The sequence below is a fragment of the Podarcis liolepis genome (genome assembly GCF_965112155.1).
Source record: "Podarcis liolepis genome assembly, chromosome: 2".
Lineage (NCBI taxonomy): Eukaryota > Metazoa > Chordata > Lepidosauria > Squamata > Lacertidae > Podarcis > Podarcis liolepis.
This window is the reverse complement of record NC_139555.1, coordinates 5984814-6008886: the sequence shown is the minus strand read 5'-3', so window position 1 is coordinate 6008886 and position 24073 is coordinate 5984814. Positions and strand designations below refer to the sequence as shown.

The 24073-nt window shown below is 45.9% G+C and overlaps 3 protein-coding genes across 4 annotated transcripts in view; 1 reads left to right on the top strand and 2 right to left on the bottom strand.

Moving 5' to 3' along the window:
- The window catches only part of ADCY6 (adenylate cyclase 6), a 934310-nt gene that overhangs the window by 479595 nt on the left and 430642 nt on the right, over window positions 1-24073 (bottom strand). The gene's annotated exons all lie outside the window — the stretch shown is intronic.
- PRIM1 (DNA primase subunit 1) overlaps window positions 1-24073 on the top strand; it is a 44568-nt gene that overhangs the window by 6774 nt on the left and 13721 nt on the right. Inside the window, exons 1-6 of one of the 2 annotated variants that reach the window (XM_083484927.1) lie at window positions 16355-16502; window positions 18831-18988; window positions 19380-19486; window positions 20875-20948; window positions 22459-22595; window positions 23350-23408. In XM_083484927.1, coding sequence (XP_083341053.1) covers window positions 16400-16502; window positions 18831-18988; window positions 19380-19486; window positions 20875-20948; window positions 22459-22595; window positions 23350-23408 — 638 coding nt within the window. In that variant the 5' untranslated portion in view covers window positions 16355-16399. Of the gene's footprint in view, window positions 1-16354; window positions 16503-18830; window positions 18989-19379; window positions 19487-20874; window positions 20949-22458; window positions 22596-23349; window positions 23409-24073 lie in introns of those variants that run through there. The other variant, XM_083484926.1, reaches the window with a different exon arrangement.
- LOC310698265 (17-beta-hydroxysteroid dehydrogenase type 6-like) lies at window positions 4349-13042 on the bottom strand. Its single transcript, XM_083485303.1, has 5 exons — window positions 12921-13042; window positions 9131-9452; window positions 7784-8042; window positions 7077-7240; window positions 4349-5345 (listed from the first exon to the last, which is right to left on the bottom strand). Exons 2-5 carry the CDS (start codon window positions 9435-9437, stop codon window positions 5125-5127), a joined length of 951 nt encoding a protein of 316 aa, XP_083341429.1. The 5' UTR covers window positions 9438-9452; window positions 12921-13042; the 3' UTR covers window positions 4349-5124.

The window sequence follows — 24073 nt, the reverse complement described above, 5'->3', positions numbered from 1 at the left end:
CTTCCGATGGCAATTGAATGTGAAACTTTAAAATGTTTGCATCATTGTATGTATTTGAATCCAATATTTCTTGGCAATTTTACAAGTCCACCAAGCATGACAAAATGGGTCTGCATATTTTTCACACTTCCAACAAACATTTCAAACACCTTTATACAGTCTAAATAATTTCACTGGAGTTAGATACCATTGGTACATCATTTTATGTAGCTAATCTACACCTTCAGCTTCCGAAAGATTCTAGGTGCCACCTAGGCTGTTGCAAGGATAATGTTTCTTTTGCTTCACAAACAGGTTGCAAAATAAGCGAATCTTTCCAAAAGGCTGGCAGCGACAACCTTCACCTGGTCACCGACTGCATAGAACATGCCCTGACATCCTGCTCCCCTCGCACTCGCTACTCTCCAGGCTGGGATGCAAAGCTCCTTTACCTTCCTCTCTCTTACTTTCCAACGTCCATCATTGACTTCGTGGTGAGCCACATTTGGCCTAAACCAGCTCAAGCAATATAGGGTTGTTGTTGTTTTAAAATAGCAACTATAGAATAATCAAAACATACAATACAACAAAGTAAAGAACCAAGAGGCAACTTACTATTATAGATCCACCATTCATAATTAGATATTACTTTGAAACATAGGAAGGTTCAATCCAAGATTGATCAAGAAAATTGGAATTTTATTTTCGTGGAAGCAAAGAGGGCTAATAGTAATGAGTATTCACATTTATAGTGAATGAGTATTCACATTTATTAAAGAAAATAAATTGTGGTAGGATCGCTCCAGTGTTTTTTATAGACATCAAAAACATCCACTATATAGTGACATACAGTGGTATCTCTGTTTAAGAACTTAATTCGTTCCGGAGGTCTGTTCTTAACCTGAAACTGTTCTTAACCTGAAGCACCACTTTAGCTAATTATAGATCCACCATTCATAATTAGATATTACTTTGAAACATAGGAAGGTTCAATCCAAGATTGATCAAGAAAATTGGAATTTTATTTTTGTGGAAGCAAAGAGGGCTAATAGTAATGAGTATTCACATTTATAGTGAATGAGTATTCACATTTATTAAAGAAAATAAATTGTGGTAGGATCGCTCCAGTGTTTTTTATAGACATCAAAAACATCCACTGTATAGTGACATACAGTGGTATCTCTGTTTAAGAACTTAATTTGTTCCGGAGGTCCGTTCTTAACCTGAAACTGTTCTTAACCTGAAGCACCACTTTAGCTAATGGGGCCTCCTGTTGCCACTGCGCCGCCACCGCATGATTTCAGTTCTCATCCTGAAGCAAAGTTCTTAACCCGAACAGAAATCAATCCAGTGAATATTGATGTAGGTTTGAGGGGGTCAGACTGCATGATGCCCTCGGCCCCTTCCGGTTCTTGGGCTTCTGTATCAGTGGGAGTAGAAAGCGTGAGAACAAGTTTTCCAAACCATTCCCTTTGTCTAGGCAATTGTAAGACAATGGCCATGGCTGGATACTTAAGCACCATGATCATTATCCCAAAAGAATGAGCCGTCCTGCAAAAGCTACAACTAAGTGATGGTGTCCTCCCCCCCCCCCTCCTCACCTGGCCAGTAGATAGAGAACAGGGGTGTAGCTGAGATAGAAAGCAGGAGAAGCTAGAAAGACAGATCCATGTCTGATCTGTGCTGTGCTTTGGAGCTGCCCTAGAAACCTAATCGGGGAGCAAGATCTATTGGGGTAGGGGGGCCACCAGGGGCGCATTGGAAGATGGCTGACAATACCATCTCTCCGGCTCACACGAGGTAATTAAGAGGCTGATATGGGAGTATGCAGCCTCCGTTGTTGCCCCAAGGACACGGGGAACACTGCCTTGCCTGCTGTGGCCATAAATCACCTCCGGTTCCGAAAGAAGGGGGTGAGGGCACTAGGCACAAAACCCTTGTGTGGGTCTGGCTCTTCCAGACGCTGTCTCTGATTGCGCACTGGCTGCAGCAACTTGAAATAAACAATTAGAAAAGAAGCAAATGCACATATTTCAAGTGAAGAACGGGAGTGAAGACTGCTAATTGAAGTGACCTCTGCAAAAGGAGCGACGGGTTGGATTTGACGGAATATAACATGAAGAAGATACATCAAAGGTTTAGTATGCCGGAGCAGGACTGGATGGGGGGCATTTTTTTCTTTTCTTCTATGTGATTAACCAATAACCCCTCCCCAACCAAGAAAGAACCATTGCATAACTGACCTAAGCAGGATGATTAAAAACTGTGTGGAGATGAAATGCTAACCAAAAGTTTGACTTATGGAGATTGAGAAAAGAGCAAGGGCTCTTGGAATGGCGCAGTAATAAAAAGGGAGTCGCCACCTTGGCAGGTTCTGTCGAAAGATTTATGATCGGGAGGAGGAAGCTTTGTTTTCATATTGGATTCCTGGCAGAACCTCCTCAGGAATGAGAAACGGAGTGACAGACCTGTGAAAAATTTAATGAGTAGACGGTAGGAGTGTTTTTCTTTATGGAATCGATGAAATACGGTAGCCGTCTGAATATGACCCTTGGACGAACGGAAAAACCCACACAGGATTACAAATTTGTTTCAACCCGCTTGTGGAGACTATCAGAGGTCACAAAGACAAAAAGAAAGGAAAAATATATGAAAATAACAAGAAGAGAAGTGGAAAACAACAAGAAAGGATTGGATAGAATTGTGAACATTATTTGTGGACATTAAAGCAGTAGCAACAAGAGGATTGGATCCCTTTCGGAACTTGAAATATGGGTATCCCCAACAAAAAAATTAAAATTCGGCTTTGTAATTTGGAATTTATGTGATTTGATTTAATTGGTCTGTTAATAAAAATTATTCAGATAAGATCTATTGGGGTGTTCATGTCATGTCATTTTGAATTCGGATTCTGTCTCCCGCGGCATTAGCGACCCCTCCCAGTTTGGTGTCTTCTGCCAATGTGATGAGCATCCCCTCAAATCCTTCATCCAAGTCATTTATAAAGACGTTGAACAACAACGGGCCCAGGACAGAACCCTGTGGCACCCCACTGGTCCCTTTTTCCCACTGTGATGAGGAACCATTAATGCAGGCATAGGCAAACTCAGCCCTCCAGATGTTTTGGGACTACAACTCCCATCACCCCTGGCCACTTGTCCTGTTAGCTAGGGATGATGGGCGTTGTAGTCCCAAAACATCTGGAGAGCCAAGTTTGCCTATACCTGCATTAATGAGTATCTTTGGGTTCGGTCAGTCAATCCACCTAACAGTTACCTCATTTAACCCACATTTTACCAGCTTCCTCATGAGACTGTCATGGGGGACTTTGTCAAAAGCCTTACTGAAATCAAGGTGCACTGTGTCCACAGAATTCCCCTGATCCAACAAGTTTGTAATTCCATCCAAAAAAGACATCAGATTGCTCTGGCATGACTTATTTTGCAGGGGGTTGGACTAGATGGCCATTGTGGTCCCTTATTAGAAAATGTGACTACTATCACAGAATAGGGAAATAAAATGGCCTATGCTATTCTTTTTTTCTTTTCTTTTCTTTTGCCAAACTACCTCATGACATAGGGTCCAAAGGAGTCAGGCAACAATACAGTGGTACCTCAGGTTACATACGCTTCAGGTTACAGACTCTGTTAACCCAGAAATAGTACCTCGGGTTAAGAACTTTGCTTCAGGATGAGAACAGAAATCGTGCTCCGGCGGTGCAGCGGCAGCAAGAGGCCCCATTAGCTAAAGTGGTGCTTCAGGTTAAGAACAGTTTCAGGTTAAGAACGTTAAGTTCTTAACCCGAGGTACCACTGTACAGCAATGAGCTTTTATTAATTATTGGAAAAGGAATTTGTTTGCAAATGTAGTACAGTATATGATCTATTATGAATATATCCTGAATGTATGTTAGAAAATTCTGAAAGCTTTTTAAAAACAAAGAACTAATTAGATTAAGATCAAATTTTATGTGTGAGGAATGGGATGAATGGAAGAAGCAGAAACTTCCAATTTCCCCCCTCACCACAGTCTCTACAGTGAGGTCAGGACTGGCTGCCACAGAATAAAACAAACAGACAAACAGACAAACAAACAAACAAACAAACAAACAAACAAACAAACGAGAAGTTGAGGGTTACATCTGAGGTTCCCACACGCCTCTTCCATGAATTGCAGCTTGAGAAGCCATGTGTTTCGTACGCAACAGACGGAACATTACTGGGGGCAGCCCTTTTCTCCATGCACCTCCAGACTGGGACAGAGTTGTGCCTGTTGAATTTCTACCCAATATCCAGTTAGTAAGGCAAAAAGCTTTTCAGAAGGGAAACAAAGTGGCGCACTAAAAGCTAGGAGTGAACAGACCTGTCAGTTTTGGTTTCTCTCTGTCTTTTATTAAGTGGGAGGAAGACAGCTGCTTCCATTCTACTGCAGTTTGGCTTCCACCAGACACATGAATTGCCTCGCTGTCTGCTGTTTAGTACAAGTTACTTAGCTTACATAATTTACATTCATGTCAGTGTAAAGGAATCATCAGATCCAAAAAAGTTATTGATTACATGGCATTTGCAGACTTGGGGATGCCTCTTCTTTATTCATTCTAAGAAGCTTCCTTGGGGGATGTGGACTCGCTTTCATCGGAGGGTTTTAAGCAGAGGTTGGACAGCCGTCTGTCATGGACGCTTTAGTTGAGTTTCTGCATTGCAGGGGGTTGGACTAGATGACCCTTGGGGTCCCTTCCAAGTCTACAGTTCTATTATTCGGTGACTTGATAACAACAATGATGTGAACAAATAATGATCATCCTCATTTGACTGGTTTCTGTTCCTGACCCTTATAGACACGTTATTGGTTTGGAGAACTCCATCAGAAAATTCAGAAAGGTGAGAATCTCAGGAAGGTGTGAGATGTAGAGAAGCTGTGCGCCCTGTGGCCAGCAGCAGAAGCAGAGAAGGCTCCTGAACCTTGAATAGTTACATAGAAGAGGGACGTGCAACATGCACAGCTCACCAACACAAACCACACATGCTGAAATTCCCTTTTGTACACAACGATTGAAAGCGTAGGAGCCTTGTCTCTGTTCTCTTGCATCTGGCTACCCCATCCCCCCCTTTTCTTTCCCTAGCCACTATTTTCACGTCGCTGTCTTCACACGGCCTGAGCAGGTTTGGGCCAAGACCAGGTCAGCACAAGGTCTGCCAACGCTGTGGGCATGTAAGAGAGAGGAACAAAGAAGAACTGGGAGTCCCAGCCTCCAGAGTAGCGTGTGCGAGGGTGCCGGGACGTCAAGGCATGCTCCATGCAGTCAGTGACCAGGTAGAGGTTAGTGCTACATCGGGTTATGAGGGCCTCTTTGAACAACTGGCGCCCTGAGAAGAAAAAGAGAGGGAGTTAGAGGAGAAGATTTGTGGTCCAAAACACTGCAAACAAACACCAGGATATGAAGCTGTTCTCTGTGCGACAGTCAGGGTGGCATATGAACAGTTTTCAAATCAACAACAAGAACTGGTGCTAATCACTCAACCACCACCACCCCCCCACAAAAAAGAGCACTTTCTGAATTTGGAAAGGTACATTCCCTGTTCCATTAAAGAAATCAACAAATCTTTGAGCAGTTGGGACTTTGCCAAGTCTGAGGGAGGAAGTAGGGCAGGTGGTCTTTTCCCCCAAGGAGTTTGTTTTCAACCTGGAAGATAGAACCCTTAGGGAGCTAACCATAAATCATAGAGACAAGCAGCAGAAATCAGAGAGACCGGCCAGCAGATGAGGCTGTTGCAGAATCGGGTCTATCCTCCCTTCCTATGTCAGGAGACAATTCTGACTCATCAAAAGGAATCAGGGCCACCAAAGGGGGTAAGTACAAGGGGCACCTCTGTACTACTGGACCCAGAACCGACACAGGGCAGACTCTGAGATTTCATTTTAAAAAGACATATTAAGTCTCTAGCTCCTTTGGAACAAATGACACAGAGCAAAATTCCTTTGTGAGATATGACTTGCTTCCACCTTCCACTGTTTTAGCCAATGAGTGCCTGAGTTGTGACTGATGGCTACAGTGGTACCTCAGGTTACAGACGCTTCAGGTTACGGACTCTGCTAACCCAGAAATAGTACCTCGGGTTAAGAACTTTGCTTCAGGGTGAGAACAAAAATTGTGCGGTGGCGCTACAGCAGCAGCAGCAGGAGGCCCCATTAGCTAAAGTGGTACCTCAGGTTAAGGACAGTTTCAGGTTAAGAACGGACCTCCAGAACAAATTAAGTTCTTAACCGGAGGTACCACTGTACTGTGAAAAGGGCAGAAGGCCCCAAATGGCTTCAAAATGATTCTCCAGCGCCAAGGACACCATGCTTGTAAATCACATATATACCACTTTAACAATCATGGCTCCCCTCCCCAAATCGTGGGAAGTGTAGTTTGTTAAGGCTGCTGGGGGTTATAGTTCCGCAAGGGGTAAACTACAATTCCCAGGATTCTTTGGGAGAAGCCATGACCGTTAAAGTGGTATAAACATGCTTTGAATGTATGGTGTGGATGCAACCCAATATTAAGGGCAAAGCTCCCATCCTTCAAATCATAGAATCATAGAGTTGGAAGAGACCACAAGGGCCATCGAGTCCAACCCCCTGCCAAGCAGGAAACACCATCAGAGCACTCCTGACATATGGTTGTCAAGCCTCTGCTTAAAGACCTCCAAAGAAGGAGACTCCACCACACTCCTTGGCAGCAAATTCCACTGTCAAACAGCTCTTACTGTCAGGAAGTTCTTCCTAATGTTTAGGTGGAATCTTCTTTCTTGTAGTTTGGATCCATTGCTCCGTGTCTGCTTCTCTAGAGCAGCAGAAAACAACTTTTCTCCCTCCTCTATGTGACAGGGAATGGACAGGGAAGTTCTGCTGGCAGAGATTTGAAAATGCAAGGACTTGTGGCCCTCCAAAATGTTGTGGGACTCCAACTCCCACTATCCCCAGCTATCGGTTATGATGACTTGGGCTGATGGGAGTTGCAGTCCAACAACATCTGAAGGGCGCTAGGTTCTCCATCCACCTTTATCTCAATGGCAGCCCCAGTTCTCTCCCCACAGACCACAGGGAGGACTCACATCTCTCATAGTAGGTCTGTCCATAGCTATCTTTGACTTCCTGTGGGGTGCGGACCCATTGCTGCTCGAGGACGTTGATGCTGTGCTGGACGTTAGTCATGTTTGTTCGGAAATAGCCTGGCTCCACCATGGCTACTTTCACCCCAAAAGGGCGGAGATCACGCCTGGAAAGAAACAATGGGTTTGACATGGTTCATACAGCTACCCCTGCAACTGTGGCTAACAGACGACGGTTATATGGGAAGAAATTGAATATTTAATTTAGTTTGAATCTGGGTCTGGCAAGTAAAGGAAATGGTGAGTGAGGGTGAATTTTGGGAGCGAGGGTAGGTGATTGTAAACAGCTGAACTCAAAAGCTTACTTGGCTAGTCAAGGACCCTTTGCAAGGTCCGTAGAAAATTATCTCACATTCCAGGGACGAGGCTAACCCAGTGAGCAGAGGTAGGCATCATTTCGGCCCAAAATTTTGCAAAAGGTGCTTCTTAAAACCTCACTCCTTAGCAGAAAAGCTAATAATTAAAAAAATGGCATGGGATACATAATTGTTCAGCTTCACTGTCCCCAGCTGTGGAGTGGGGGGGGGGATGAAACAGCCAGCAAAGCCCAAAATTGATTGCCTTCTTCCTCCTCTTGATCTGGGCCTGAGATATTTAGCCCCTCTCTGCACTGCATTTTGACAATTCTGATGTCAGAAGTGATAGCTTACCTGAGAGAGTCGGAGAAAGCCTCCACCCCATACTTAGATGGACAGTAGCCTCCTCCGTAGAAAGCCAGTCGCCCCAGGATGCTGGACACGTTAACAACCCTTCCCCTGGCCTTCTTCACCAGCGGCAACATGTGTAGCGTCACGTCAATCAGTCCAACCAGATTGACATTTAGCACTTTTACAAAGGCATCTTTGTCCAGCCACTCATTGGGTACCATCGCTTCCACAATCCCTGCATTGTTCACCAAGCCCCAGAGCCCTGTGGAGTAGAGGCAGCAAGTTAGTATTTGAGTAAGAACACCATCATCATCATCATCATTAATAATTAAATGATAATTAAATGATAATTAAATGATAATGTATTATTTATACCGCAGCCACTCTGGGCAGAAACCAAAGGACTATTAAAAACACGATAAAATGATGCTGAACATCTGGCCCAGGCTAAGCAAAGCTTGGGAGCACCAATAAATTTAATTTTCTCATAACAAAATGTGTTGCTCGGGGGGGGGGGTTCTAAAAATTCTGCACTCACAAGGTTTTGTAAGACAGGGATGGGAAAGCCGATGGTGTTGGACTCCACCTCCCACCAATACCACCCACCATGTGTGATGGACAAGGATTGTGGGAGTTGCCTTTTTAAATTCTGCCTTTCTGTATCAAAGTGTTGTTCTTCAGCATGCTTTTTCTGTGCTTTAGTGAGTAAGAGGGAAAATGGTTGAAACAGCTGTGGTTTGTAGTAAAACAGTTTGCTCGCCAGATGCAGAATCAAATGTGTGCAACGTATCACAGCATGCAGGGATTGCGTGCCTAGAGTAACAGGTGGTAATGCTGGCTAGAGGGAGGACATGGAGCATTGCCAAAAATAGATAGGTAGGAAGCTTTAAAAGTTATTGAAGATGTTCCTATGTAGGCAAGCTAAGGGAAACACCTGGCTATGCAGTCCCTATAGAGGACTCCTGAAGCGGAGCCACATATGGATTTATGCTGCCATGGGATACCACAAATGGCTCTTTTGAATCTTCCCTTGTTTGTGTGAAACTATTACTGTACTTCAACTGCTGTTTGTGCACACAATTAAAATTGCTATATAGCTGTATCTCTCCTGCTTAAATGTGCCCTTAAGGCAGGATTTGTGAGGAAAGAGACAATGGGAGGTTTCCCACTTTGACCTTGCAGAGAAAACATTGGCTCAGTTTAGGAATCAAAATGGTTCCAGGTTGGTCTTCCTGTGCTGATCTATGTACGTGCTTGGTTGGTACACTTATGAACATTACCTTATATCTAAGACCATAAAATTCCTATCACACTATCTTCAAGCTCATATCTGGAAGCCAGCCACTGTACCTTTGTCTCTGACGCACCCTTTCGCCCACTCAGTCGCTGCCACAATGCTCTCTGTGCTGGTGACATCCAGGAGGGTGGTTTTCAACCGATCTGATGTGAGCCTCTCCAGCTCTTCGGCCCCTTTCTGTGTAAAACAGGCTGCCAACACCCTTAGCCCCTCAGCGTCCAGCTGCCTGGCAAGCTGGTTCCCAAAGCCGGAGTCGCAGCCGGTGATGAAGACATACTTCTCTCGGAGGTTTTCCACCTTCTGCCTTTCCAGGTACCATCGGATGACAAAGAACAGCAAGACTGCCAAAAGGAGCCACATGCTCACTGGGTATTTCTTTTAAAAGAGGAAGCAAAACATGGCAGGGTTGTTTTTTAATTCTTGTTGTTTTTATGCATTCCAGGTTTATTTTTATTTTATTTTATTGAATTTATATACCACTCTATACCCAGAGGTCTCAGGGTGGTTTGCAGAATAAAAGCAAAATATTAAACCACAAAATACACAATCAAAACAAAAACAAACACCACCCAATAACTACCCCCCCAAAAAAAAAACAACACATTTTGAAAGGGCATAGGATGTAAATCAATTCAACCAAAGACCTGGTTAAAAAGGAATGTTGTTTGCCTGGTGCCTGAAGGCGCCTAATGAAGGAGCCAGGCTTCATTATTCATTATTCATTATGGGCCCTCACTTGTGGGGTGCCTCAGGGTTCTGTCCTCTCCCCCATGCTTTTTAACATCTATATGAAGCCGCTGGGAGAGATCATCAGGAGGTTTGGGCTGGGTGTTTATCAGTATGGGGATGATACCCAGCTCTACCTCTCTTTCAAATCAGAACCAGTGAAGGCGGTGAAGGTCCTGTGTGAGTGCCTGGAGGCGGTTGGAGGATGGATGGCGGCTAATGGATTGAAGTTGAATCCTGTCAAGACAGAAGTACTGTTCTTGGGGGACAGGGGGCGGGCTGGTGTGGAGGACTCCCTGGTCCTGAATGGGGTAACTGTGCCCCTGAAGGACCAGGTGCGCAGCCTGGAAGTCATTTTGGACTCACAGCTGTCCATGGAGGCGCAGGTCAATTCTGTATCCAGGGCAGCTGTCTACCAACTCCACCTGGTACGCAGGCTGAGACCCTACCTGCCTGCGGACTGTGTCGCCAGAGTGGTGCATGCTCTAGTTACCTCCCGCTTGGACTACTGCAATGTGCTCTACATGGGGCTACCTTTGAAGGTGACTCGGAAACTACAGCTAATCCAGAATGCGGCAGCTAGACTGGTGACTGGGGGCGACCACTGAGACCACATAACACCGGTCTTGAAAGACTCCCAGTACGTTTCTGAGCACAATTCAAAGTGCTGGTGTTGACCTTTAAAGCCCTAAACGGCCTCGGCCCAGTATACCTGAAGGAGCGTCTCCACCCCCATCGTTCTGCCCGGACGCTGAGGTCCAGCGCTGAGGGCCTTCTGGCGGTTCCCTCATTGCGAGAAGCAAAGCTACAGGGAACCAGGCAGAGGGCCTTTTTGGTAGTGGCGCCCACCCTGTGGAACGCCCTCCCATCAACTACCTGACATTCAGAAGACATCTTAAGGCAGCCCTGTTCAGGGAAGTTTTTAATGTATGATATTTTAGTGTGTTCTTTTTGTTTCTATGGAAGCCGCCCAGAGTGGCTGGGGAAACCCAGCCAGATGGGCTGGGTACAAATAATAAATTATTATTATTATTATTCTGGAGTTAGGTTAAGGTAAAGGGGTAAAGGGACCTCTGACCATTAGGTCCAGTTGTGACCGACTCTGGGGTTGCAGTGCTCATCTCGCTTTATTGGCCGAGGGAGCCGGCGTACAGCTTCCGGGACTAAGCTGCTTCTGGAGAACCAGAGCAGCGCACAGAAACGCCATTTACCTTCCCGCCGGAGTGGTACCTATTTATCTACTTGCACTTTGATGTGCTTTCGAACTGCTAGGTTGGCAGGAGCAGGGACCGAGCAACGGGAGCTCACCCCGTTACGGGGATTCAAACCGCCGACCTTCTGATCAGCAAGTCCTAGGCTCTGTGGTTTAACCCACAGCACCACCTGCGTCCCTATTCTGGAGTTATCGGGCAGCAAAGTTCTCTTAGGAAAGCAGTTTGCAACACTCAAAGGGTTAACATAACAACATAAGGGTAATGATTAACAAAGCCATGCCTGCCCTGGAGTTCATTACACTGATTTCTGAGACTGTGTCCTTGCCTGTGACAATGTCTGAACCAAACTGGCACTGCTCTGTTGAAATTAACGGAGACACTATGGTTAGTATTGAGGGATCCTAAAAGAAGGAGACTCTTTCTGGAAAGGACATGCAATAGAAGAGAGATGGGGAAGCCACCCACCCCTTGATGTCCGTATTTGCAGCATGTAAAAGGGCTGTATACCAGGGGTGGGTCAGGCAGGAACCTATAAGTGGTTATAGCCACCCCACATTCTCACACAGCACCCCAGCCAGCCATTTTCACTTAAAGTTAAGCATAATCCATTCTTTTAACAGCCATTCATTCTCTCAAGGCGGCATTAATCACCTCCCTGTTATGCTGGATGAGTTTCAGTTAGTAAGGATAAAGGATGTGGACAAGGTTCTTGAATCAGTCAAGGGATCTGATCCTGACAACGGACTGATGTCAATATTGCACATTTTCAGATCACCCTCTTCCTGCTCAGCTGAGAAAACAATGTCCAGAGTGTAACCTGCCACATGCATTGGGCCAGTGACATGTTGGGGCAGCACCATGGTCATCAAGGAAGCCATGAAGTCCTGAGCCACCCCAGAGTCAGTTTCCTTGGCATGGATGTTGACGTTCCCCAGAAACAGCAGTCTGAGAGTCCTCAACACCCCTTCTAAGACCAGTTCAGGCAGGGAAACTGCTGGGCAGCAAGACGCACAGTAAGCCAACAGAATTCCTAATCTGTCCCAATTGCCCAGTGCTAGGAACATACACTCAAGATCCCACCCAAATGGACAGAGAGCCTGAAGAGAAAGACAAAAACCCTACAGACTATAGCAACTCCTCCTCCCTGGACCTCAAGTCTGCCCAGATGCTGCCCAGAGTATCTAGGTGGGAACAGATGGGTAAGACCAACTCCACCCTGCTCACCCACCCAGCTCTCAGTGATACAGACCAGATTGGCCTTATCCATCATCAGATCATGGCTGAAGGAGGTCTTACTCAGTGTCGACCTGGCATTCAGCAACAGCAGCTGCAGACCCAAGGCTGGTCCTCCTTTGCATCCGGACACCTTAGTTCCAGATTGTAACTTGTATTCCATTTTAGAGACCTCATTTCTCTGCCTCTAGGGAGCCATGGGCTTCCCCCCCCCCTAAGCAGCCATTGATGTCATTCTTGTAAAACTTAATAGACGTATAGGTTCATTATTCTAAGGAAGAACAGCGCTTGTCTTCTTACAATCCTACTGACAATTCTATTAAGCTGTAACCCACCCAACTTCCTTCCAAAAAGGATAGCTAAGATTCAAGCCACTCTCTTCTTTTAAACACACCCTGGATGCTTCCAGATGCGTTTGTGTTGTGGATTGGTGTGTCTCATGCACGCAAGCTTTTTGCAGCATTCACACGGTGTTAGTGGCATCAAAATGCCAGCCTGTATCTCCCTCCCAATTTAATCCAGCTTGACCCTCTCCAGGCATTAATTCTGTATTAAAAACACCTGTTGGCAATGACTCATTTGTGATTATCTTAGTGACCCATGTACAATATTAAGTCACTGTCTGGAAGCACTCCCATCGCCAAACGACAAGTTAATAGGCTTTGCTTACCTCAAAACTCAACCAACACCTTGACTGTCCAATCTGTCTGAAACAGGAACCCTCTACAAACAGAAGAGTAGATCTCTTAATCCATTCTGTTAGTGAACCATCCCACCCCAGAATTTGTACGGAGGTTCTGGATAGGCTGGAAAACAGCCACCAAGTTGTTGGGTTTTTTTGCCAAAACAAGAAAAGTCCAAAGTACTTTGTGTATCTATGAATTGGTAACCATTCTGGGGCTTAGTTCAATGACTTCCCTGCTTCAGTTGTCTGAAATCATTAGCCAGGGAAGTACTCATTTCTGCAGCTGGCTGGCTGCTTGCCATCTTCTCCAAGGATCAAAATCTCCCTGTGAATGCTATCTGCAAGCCTTTCAAGAACAGATTTGGCCTGCTTTCTTCTTTCAGGTTTTCCCGTTAATTTTTCAAGATGTACCTCTCCTTTATTCGTGCAAAGATTTACATTCATTTAGGGCATGGTATGTGTGTGTGTGTGTGTGTGTGTGTGTGTGTGTGTGTGTGTGTGTATGCCATGGTGGTTGGCTTTCAATGTTAATTGCCACCAGGCAGCATTTTAACTGATTTTGTTCAGACTGTGTCAACAGGGAGGAGGTATTAATCACACAGGAGCTATTAACATTTTTTTAAAAAATCAATCATGGCACTTCAGGTGTAGCATTTAGCATCATGTTTTGTTTGGCCCTTAGAAACACACAAACAAGTAGACCAGCATTTAACATAAGAACATAGTGTGAGATTCCAGGGGGTCCCAGGCGCTTTTCCAGGGTTCGTGTTTCCTTTTGGAATTACGCAGAGCAGAGACCGTGGTGTCTTCATGCTATGTGGTTTATTTACACAACTACCGGTATATAAGCTGAGCCTGCAGTGGAGGAGTTCACAGCATTAGCACCCCAAAAGGGTTTTGTTTCTCCCATAACTACAGCCTTGGAGTCAAATAGATATCAAACATTGGTCTCTGGGTGTCTCTCCAGCTAGCTGTTTTACTTCTAGGTCTCCTCACTGCTCCCCTCTCAAAATCTCTGGTTGTTGTTGTTTTTCCTTTTCACTATCTGTGAATTGAGGGAGGGTCCTCACCCATTCAGGGACACGGGTGGCGCTGTGGGTTAAACCACAGAGCCTAGGACTTGCCAATCAGAAGGTCGGCGGTTCGAATCCCCGCAACGGGGTGAGCTCCCATTGCTCGCTCCCTACTCCTGCCAACCTAGCAGTTTGAAAGCACGTCAAAGTGCAAGTAGATAAATAGGTACCACTCCGGTGGGAAGGTAAACGGCGTTTCCGTGCGCTGCTCTGGTTTGCCAGAAGTGGCTTAGTCATGCTGGCCACATGACCTGGAAGCTGTACGCCGGCTCCCTCGGGCAATAAAGCGAGATGAGCACCACAACCCCAGAGTCGGTCACGACTGGACCTAATGGTCAGGGGTCCCTTTACCTTTACCTCACCCATTCACTGTCTACCATGTGAGCCCCTTCCTTTGTTCTCCTTGCACATCACCAGGAGGCTAGCATGGCTATTCCAAAAATTAAAAGTCTTGCCAGATCCACACAGTTGAATACCTCAAACTCATAACCCTGAAGAAAAGTTCAAAGTACTGGGTTGTATCTGTGAACTGATAACTGCCCTGGCAGGGTGCTGATAAGGCTGAGGGTCATGCTACGTCCTGAGCAACCTTTCAGGGCTGTGAGAATTATGTAAGCAGAATTCCCTGATCTGGACCTTGTGCAGAGCCTGAATCCAAAAGCTCTTCACACCAAGAAAGAGTTCCAAAGTTTTACCTTAAACCAGTCACAAAAACATTGTAAATAGAAATCAGCACATTGCTCTTAAACAACAAGCAATGCAGTCCAATTTTCTTTAAGCTGTAACTTGTTAATATAGCCCAGAGAGAGATTCCAATAAACAGGTTGCTTCTGAGAGACGCCCAGACTCCCAGGGATGAGTTATCTATTAATATGAGCAATGAAGCAAAGATTCCACCCTCTGTTGCAACCCTAGCTGCAAAAGCACCCGTTTGCACTTGCTAGGTTGTTGTTGTTGCTGCTGCTGTTGTTGTTTAGTCGTGTCCGACTCTTCGTGACCCCCTGGACCAGAGCACGCCAGGTACTCCTGTCTTCCACTGCCTCCCACAGTTTGGTCAAACTCATGCTGGTAGCTTCGAGAACACTGTCCAACCATCTCGTCCTCTGTCGTCCCCTTCTCCTTGTGCCCTCCATCTTTCCCAACATCAGGGTCTTTTCCAGGGAGTCTTCTCTTCTCATGAGGTGGCCAAAGTATTGGAGCCTCAGCTTCACGATCTGTCCTTCCAGTGAGCACTCAGGGCTGATTTCCTTCAGAATGGAGAGGTTTGATCTTCTTGCAGTCCATGGGACTCTCAAGAGTCTCCTCCAGCACCATAATTCAAAAGCATCCATTCTTCGGCGATCAGCCTTCTTGATGGTCCAGCTCTCACTTCCATACATCACTACTGGGAAAACCATAGCTTTAACTATACGGACCTTACAGTTCTCTGCAAAACAGAAATCCTGCAAATGCAAACCTCCACTAAGTTTCACACACAATGCATACAAACATAGCATTTGATGCACATTCAGCTTAGAACTTTTGCCCTGGGCAGAGGCAAAAGTGGGCGGATCAACAAATGTGAGTTGGGGGGGGGCAGCACTTTTCCCTGGAGCCACTATCCGCCGCCCCCCATGCGCTGCAGAGCCAAGACCACAGATGGCAGGTGCCATTAAGCATTTCAGTGGTGTGAACACAATTGCCAGGCTAGCCCTCAGAAAGGAGAGAACTTTTTTTAATTTTTTTAATTTTATTTTATTTTTTTATTTTGCCAACAAAGGTCCATATAGTAAAAGCTATGGTTCTCCCAGTAGTGATGTTTGGAAGTGAGAGCTGGACCAGAAAGAAGGCTGATCGCCGAAGAATTGATGCTTTTGAATTATGGTGCTGGAGGAGACTCTTGAGAGTCCCATGGACTGCAAGAAGATCAAACCTCTCCATTCTGAAGGAAATCAGCCCTGAGTGCTCACTGGAAGGACAGATCCTGAAGCTGAGGCTCCAAGACTTTGGCCTCCTCATGAGAAGAGAAGACTCCCTGGAAAAGACCCTGATGTTGGGAAAGATGGAGGGCACAAGGAGAAGGGGACGCCAGAGGACGAGATGGTTGGATAGTGTTTGCAAAGCTACCAGCATGAATTTGACCAAACTGCGGGAGGCAGTGGAAGACAGGAGTGTCTGGCGTGCTTTAGTCCAGGGGGTCACGAAGAGTCGGACACGACTAAACAACATTTTCGTAAAGGGCCGCTAGAGCCTCTCAGAGGCCCCTTTTTCTCGCCGGAACTACAACTCCCACAATCCCCGGCGCGGTGCATATATATATATATATGGCGGGCGCTGCTCTGATTGGTTCTTCGAGAAGCGGGAGGCGGAGCCTGGCTTCTCCCGCGCGCGCGCTCCGCTTTCTCTTTGGACATGGCAGATTTCGAACCCGGCTCCCTGCCCGACCTTTTGCCGCTGTACTACCGCCGCGTCTTCCCCTTCGGCCTTTACGGGCGGTGGCTGCGCTACGGCGACGGTGAGCCAGGAGCGGGCGGGGGGGAAGAGGCGCGCTCCTGGGACCCTGGAGCTGCGGAGGGAGCGAAAGGGAAGCTTCGGGGCGGGGCTCAGCCCCCACAGCCTTGCAGCACGGGTGCCTCTGAGCATATGCAGAAGGCGAAGAAACGCGCCTGGTCTCGCCCTTCATGGTGGGCGCTGGAACGGGAGGAGGCGCCCAGGTCAAAGAAAATGGGGTAGCTAAGGGAAATGAGTCGCTGCCTTCAGATTCAGGGCAGGCTTCTTCCCGCAGTTTGTAATTAACTGAGGAATTAATTGAGGAACGCACAACTGCAAGATGCCGGGGCAATAGGTTTCCAAAAGAAAAGGTTCTGCGGGTTTGTGGAAGAGGGACTATCAACTACGCTGAACTGAAATAATAATGCAGTGGTACCTCGGGTTAAGTACTTAATTCGTTCTGGAGGTCTGTTCTTAACCTGAAACTGTTCTTACCCTGAAGCACCACTTTAGCTAATGGGGCCTCCTGCTGCTGCTGCGCCGCCGGAGCACGATTTCTGTTCTCATCCTGAAGCAAAGTTCTTAACCCGAGGTACTATTTCTGGGTTAGCGGAGTCTGTAACCTGAAGCGTATGTAACCCAAGGTACCACTGTAATAATAACTTGATTGCCAATGTACAACCTGTGTACAATGAAATTAATCAAGCCTCCCTCCCCCCCCCAACACTCAATCTCATTGCACTCTGTGTGCTTGTCGCACAACTCACCAACCCCAAAAGTCAGTTGCACTATATTAGTTTCTGTTCAGCAGCCTAACAGCCCACGGATAGAAACTGTTTTTGAGCCTGATTATACTTCTATATCTCCTGCCCGAAGATTAACGAGGTGTTGGCCAGGGTGTGAATCATCCCTGAGAATTTTTCTCTCTCCTAAGGCAATGATCCCTTGCGATGTTATCTAGCGGACTCAAGGGACAGCCCATGATACCATGTGCTGTGTTCACCACCCTCTGTAGAGACTTTCTGTCCATGGTTGTCAAGCCAACGTACCACACTGTGATACAATATGAGAGGACACTTTCTATTGTGGACCAGTAGAAGGAGGTCATCAATTGTTGTTTAACATTGTTCTTTCGCAAGACCCTGAGAAAATGGAGTCTCTGTTGGGCCTTCCTAACCACCTGAGTTATATTGCTTTTCCAAGTGAGGTCTTCACTAAGGTAAACTCCCAGGAATTTAAAGGAAGAGACTCTCTCCACACAGCCCCCCCCCCCCGATATACAACGGGGCTAGTTCCCCTCTCTTCTAAACAGAAGCTCCCTGACTCAGTCAGCTCAGCTGGTTAGAGGGTGGTGCTGATAGCGCCAAAGTCGCAGGTTCGATCCCCATACAGGCCACCTGCATCTTCCTACATTGGGGGTTGGACTAGATGGCACCCAGAATCCCTTCCAACTGTACAGTTCCATGATTCTGTGTTTGGAAGCACTATACAAGGGAACACTGCCACCTTCGTGCCCCATCTGGCATTTGCTAGCATGGCCACCTGTGTGGTGAAAACGAGAGCACAGACATGCATAAAATTTACACGTGCTCATGTATTTGGCATAAATGCAAATATACCGTATTTTTTGCTCTATAAGACTCACTTTTTCCCTCCTAAAAAGTAAGGAGAAATGTGTGTGCGTCTTATGGAGCGAATGCAGGCTGCGCAGCTATCCCAGAAGCCAGAACAGCAAGAGGGATTGCTGCTTTCACTGCGCTGCGATCCCTCTTGCTGTTCTGGCTTCTGAGATTCAGAATATTTTTTTTCTTGTTTTCCTCCTCCAATAACTAGGTGCGTCTTGTGGTCTGGTGTGTCTTATAGAGCGAAAAATACGGTAATTAGTGCAATACAACACTTGTCACCATAGTGGGGAAGACTGTGACTGAATGATCTGTGACCGAATGATGGACAACTTCAAGGCCTCTGCTTTCTCTTCTTATTGTTATTTAGCTTTAAAGTGGAATTGTGCTGTAAGGCTCTGCAAATAGCAGACACTTTTGGACAGAGGGCAGTTAAGGAGGACCCAACATTTTGCTGGCCACAGAATTTTTAGGGTTGTATGGACTTCTTGTATGGACTTTCCTGAATTATTGCCAACCTGGCTGACTAAAATATAATCACACTTAGCAATTATATATATCATTTAGAGTGTTCAGTGTGCTGTCTTATTCCACCATATTGCAGAAGGAGAGCTGGGGCTTGGAGAACAGCATCTTGCCTAAGACCGCCTTGCCATCTTCGTGGAATAGCTGAGATTCAAAGCAGAAACTGTGCTGCGCAATGTAACTAGCATGTGATCTTCCTTTTGCAGTGTCAAAGAATTACTTTCAGCGAAGGGAGTTTTCGTTCACGCTCCGCGATGACATCTACGTGCGGTACCAGTCTTTCAACACACCCTTGGAATTGGAAAAAGAGATCCAGAAAATGTGTCCTTACAAAATTGACATTGGGGCTGTGTATTCGCACAAGGTATGCACTTCAGTGCTATAAAGCCAGGCCGGGGAATCTCCAGGTGTTGCTGCACTACAACTCCCATCATCACCCTGGCCAGTAGCATCGCTGGCTGCGGCTGATGGGAGCTGGAGTCCAACAACAGTTGGAGCATCACAGGTTCCGCAGTCCTGTTATAAAAATGATTTAGAAAAGGTTTTCAAAACTGCCTGCCCTAGAGTCCACCATTTAACTGGCTTAAAAAAGACTTGGCCTGTTGACCGTACAAATATGATCAAACATAATTTTACTGGAACCATTGGGGGGGGACCAATTAGTTAACTGTCACAAGGCAGGGAAATAAAATTCTAAATTACTGTAAGCAGCTATAATTTCTAAGTTATCTCTGTTCCCTTTCGCTTCCCTGCAGCCCATCCAGCACAACATGGTACACCTAGGTGCCTTCCAGGCCCAGGAGAAAGAGCTCGTATTTGATATAGACATGACAGATTACGATGATGTTAGAAGATGCTGCAGGTATTTTTCTTACCCTTCTGGGATAGAGATTTGGGGACAAGAAGCCAGTTTGTTGGTGAGGATGATAATTGTATATGTTTGGGAAGGTGGGTAGAGCATTCGCTCTCAATTGACTGATCTCTCTTGAGTTCTGCTCTGAACCTCACAAGATGCTGCCCACTTCTGTGCTTCCGGCGTTGTTGTAACAGTTATGGACTAGAAACTTGTTTCATTTTTACTTTAAGCTTATTGTCTGTTTTTGTACTTTATTTCCATGTGTGGGCATTCCCTGAACCTTGACAGCACATTAAATGGCAGTCTAGACTCTCAGTGTTTTGTGGGAAGGATTCCCACACAAGTGGATACCAGAACTTTAGGTCTGTACAGTAAATGAGGATTAAAGGGCTCTGTCGCCCTGGCACAACAAATCCACTTTAAAAAAGAACCAGACTTTTTGCGGTTTGGAAAGTGACCGGGAAATTCATTCAGAAGTGGGGGGGGGGGTGTTGTACAAATAACTAGCTAGGTCATCTGGCAGAGTCTTGACAGTGCAATCCTGTGCATGTTTTCCTGGAAGTAAGTCCCACTGTGTTCAACGGGACTTACTGCCAGGTAAGTGTGGGTAGGCCTGTAGCCTGAAGAACTCTGAATAGCACTCTTCTGGGAGCTTGGAAGAATATAGAGTTTGCCATGCTGAGCCTGACTCAACCAAGTGCTCTGTCTTCTGACACAGCATGCAGGAAGATTGCAGGTGGGCAGGATAATGGAAGCCACCCTTTGTTTTGTCCCACACGCCTATTAATAATAAGGATGCTAGATCTAAGTGTTGGATGCAACACGAAATCGTATAAATTATTTCATTAAAAGAAAATCCTTTTTCCATTCTGAACCTTCAGAATGTGCGCAAGAACATGGGGTGTCCACCGTGTGGATGCAGTGTCAAATGACTTCTCATGTTCAGTGAAATTGCCACTCATTACATATGAGCCTCTTCCCACTGAATCCTGAAGCCGTAGAATAGCCTCTTGGATTTGCTTGTTCAGTGCCTTTGGGGTGTGTGTGTTAAAAAATACACTGCCCACTTTAGGCTGAAGAGCATTTAGCAGATCACACCCTGACTTACTTCCTTGTTTGTTAAGGGACATTAACTTAGAGCTTCCTAGTTTGGGCATAACATAAAACTGGATTAATGCGGTCCAGGGCCTTGGCACTTAAGCCAACGGATGAGAGGATGAGTGCTCAGCCCCAATATTTTTCCACTGTTCCATAAACCACAGAGTCTAGAACAATTGTCTGAACCGGGTTGTTGTGGTTTTTATATGGTTTTGTAAGCTTCCTTGAAGGGTGGGAGTCGTGGGTTATATTTTTAAACTAATCAGGGCTTCGTTTTTTAACCACTCTTCTTTCAGCTCTGCAGAAATCTGCCCCAAGTGCTGGACTCTAATGACCATTGCCATCCGCATCATAGATCGGGCACTCGTGGGTAAGTGGCCAATGGCCATGTAGCAACTGTTGCCAGACTGACCATTTTGTCCACCTTTCTTTTGGAGACTCGCCCAAGTCAGAGTTTAAGCGCCTTCCAGCAGTGTGTACCATATTTTCAAATATACCCGTATTTTTCGCTCTATAAGACGCACCAGACCACAAGACGCACCTAGTTTTTGGAGGAGGAAAACAAGAAAAAAAATATTCTGAATCTCAGAAGCCAGAACAGCAAGAGGGATCGCTGCGCAGTGAAAGCAGCAATCCCTCTTGCTTCTGTGATAGCTGTGCAGCCTGCATTCGCTCCATAAGACGCACACACATTTCCCCTTACTTTTTAGGAGGGAAAAAGTGAGTCTTGGAGAACAAAAAATACGGTATATGATTTATCCAGTACCATTGGCTTTTGTGGAGCCTTTTGGGAAGTGTAAGCAAAAGAAGATGGGTCCTTGTCCCAAGGAACTTCCAGCCTAAACAGATGGGGGGCAAATTAAGCTTATGCATTAAAAAATTTAAAACTGGGTCTCATCCTGCAGGTGAATTCTGGGACTGAAAAGACAGGAGGTTGCACATTGCTGTGCTGCTGCAGCTTTTTCTATCCAAGCAGACAGATAAGGACGGACATGGAAGCTACGGTTCCTTTTCCATGTTCAAGTCATAGGGCTGGAATGGTGTCTTTAAGAGGGTACCTAATGTATCATTCTGCAGTGAGGAAAGGTCGATTTTCCTTAAATTTCTAGTGGATATGATTACAACCAACTTCTGTAAGCCTCCCAATTATGGGATTCCACCTAAACATTAGGAAGAACTTCCTGACAGTAAGAGCTGTTTGACAGTGGAATTTGCTGCCAAGGAGTGTGGTGGAGTCTCCTACTTTGGAGGTCTTTAAGCAGAGGCTTGACACCCATATGTCAGGAGTGCTCTGATGGTGTTTCCTGCTTGGCAGGGGGTTGGACTCGATGGCCCTTGTGGTCTCTTCCAACTCTATGATTCTATGGGGACTCCCTGACTTTCCTTTTCATGCTTTTGCCTCTGTTACTACTGTCAGTCTGTGCAGCCTAACTTTCGGCAGCAATATCTGCAGATTGGTAAACTGCTGAATTGGCTCCTCCCTTTTACCCTCCTCATATGCTTTGTACCAATGGAATGCTTCTGTTACTTTATATTGCTGTATTTGTGTATGTGTGTGGGAGTTAGTATCTACTGGTATAAATACTAACACACGTGGTATATTGCACTTCAGGATATGCTTGCTGAAATCTCACTTTAGCCGCGATCAAGGTCTGTTTCTTTCTGACTCCCGGTCTTTCCTTGCTGCCACACACACACACACACCCAGCCAATCTGCAATAGAATAATAATGGCAGCCTACTTTATGGGACTGTTGTAAGAATTGCTGGGATGAAGCATGCAGAACGCTATGAGCCCTCGCAGCACTAAGGTTTTATTCATGCATTCTCGTCAAAGCTATTACCTTTTGTGCTTTCTGCTCTGCTCTTCTGCACCTCCAGAGGACTTTGGCATCAAGCACCGCCTCTGGGTGTACTCGGGACGGAGAGGCGTTCATTGCTGGGTGTGTGACGAATCGGTCAGGAAGTGGTCTTCAAGTCTCCGCTCTGCAGCAGTGGAATATCTCTCCCTTGTGAAGGTGTGGTGTCTTTAGGACAGAAGGAGGTGGGACTTAATTTCTGCATTGCAGGGGGTTGGACTAGATGACCCTCGGGTGACTTCCAACTCTACAATTCTATGATTAGGTGACACTGGAGGCCAGAGAATCAGTGGCCCAGTTACGCTACAGTACTGGCCTGTCACGTTGGGACATGCCCCTAGGACAAGGAAAGGCAGAGCACAGTGTCATGACCAGAAGCAATCTTTAAGTATATTAACAGAGAATCCTGCTGGATCAGGCCACAGGCTCATCTGCTTGAGCACTGTTCTCACATTGGCCAACCACATGCCTCTGGGAAGCCCATAAAGCGTGACATTTCTAGCTGTCAGTGGAGGGGTGAGTGGCATTAACCGGAGCTCATTTTGCATATTTTTTATTTACTGGTGCATTTTCAATTCATTTTTAATCTCGCTGGCTGTTTTGAGCTTCTAGTTTTCTTTATTTTGTATTTAAATGTTTTCTTGTTTGTAAACTGACTTTGAAATAATAATAAATAATAATTTTTTATTTATACCCCGCCCTTCCCAGTTCAGGAAACCGGGCTCAGGGTGGCTAACAACAAATTTAAAACACTTAATTGATGCTACAAAAAAACCAGCATAAAATACGGTATAAAGCGTAAATAACAATAAAATCAAAAATCAGTTTAGGGGGGAAATCCACCCAATAAACATTAGATAGACTGAAAGATGCTTAAAGAAACCAACCTAAACTAAACCTCCGTATTTCACAGGGTGGCGAAGAGACCATCAAGAAGGTGACTCTTCCGGACAACATCCACCCTTTCATCAGGTCAGTTCAGGCAACAGCCAGGGAATTTATGGCATTTCTAGCATAGAGAGGTTGCACATAATGAATTCGTTATTCAGCAAATGTTAAGCTTTAAGTGTTGTTTTAAGCTGTGCTGAGAATCACTATGGAATAAGGAGGTATGGACTGCATTGTGGCTTTCTGATGGAGAAGGGTGAGTAGAAGCTATAGGTGCAACTATTGATGAGGCTTGTGGGCAGCTTTCTTCAGTGGCATTCTGTTTCACTTAACCATGAACCAGGGTGCTTAGAAGACCCTTCTATATACAGTGGTACCTCTGGATGCAAACGGGATCCGTTCCAGAGCCCTGTTTGCATCCTGAGCAGAACGCAACCCGCATCTACGCGGGTTGCACTTCTGCACATATGCGTGACGTCATTTTGAGCGTCTGGGCGAGCGGTGAAACCCGGAAGTAACCCGTTCCGTTACTTCCGGGTCGATGCGGGACGCAACCTGAAAAGATTTAATCCGAAACGACTTTTAACCCAAGGTATGACTGTCACGGGACGCGGGTGGCGCTGTGGGTAAAACCTCAGTGCCTAGGACTTGCTGATCGTATGGTCGGCGGTTCAAATCCCCGTGGCGGGGTGAGCTCCCGTCGTTCAGTCCCAGCTCCTGCCCACCTAGCAGTTTGAAAGCACCCCTAA

Excerpts from the sequence above, each read along its gene's own strand:
- LOC310698265 (XM_083485303.1), bottom strand. The coding sequence starts at position 9,437 with ATGTGGCTCCTTTTGGCAGTCTTGCTGTTCTTTGTCATCCGATGGTAC. Across the intron at positions 7,241-7,783 it reads GCTTTCTCCGACTCTCTCAG|GCGTGATCTCCGCCCTTTTG; the intron begins GTAAGCTATCAC and ends GTTTCTTTCCAG. Across the intron at positions 5,346-7,076 it reads ACAGACCTACTATGAGAGAT|GGCGCCAGTTGTTCAAAGAG; the intron begins GTGAGTCCTCCC and ends TTTTCTTCTCAG.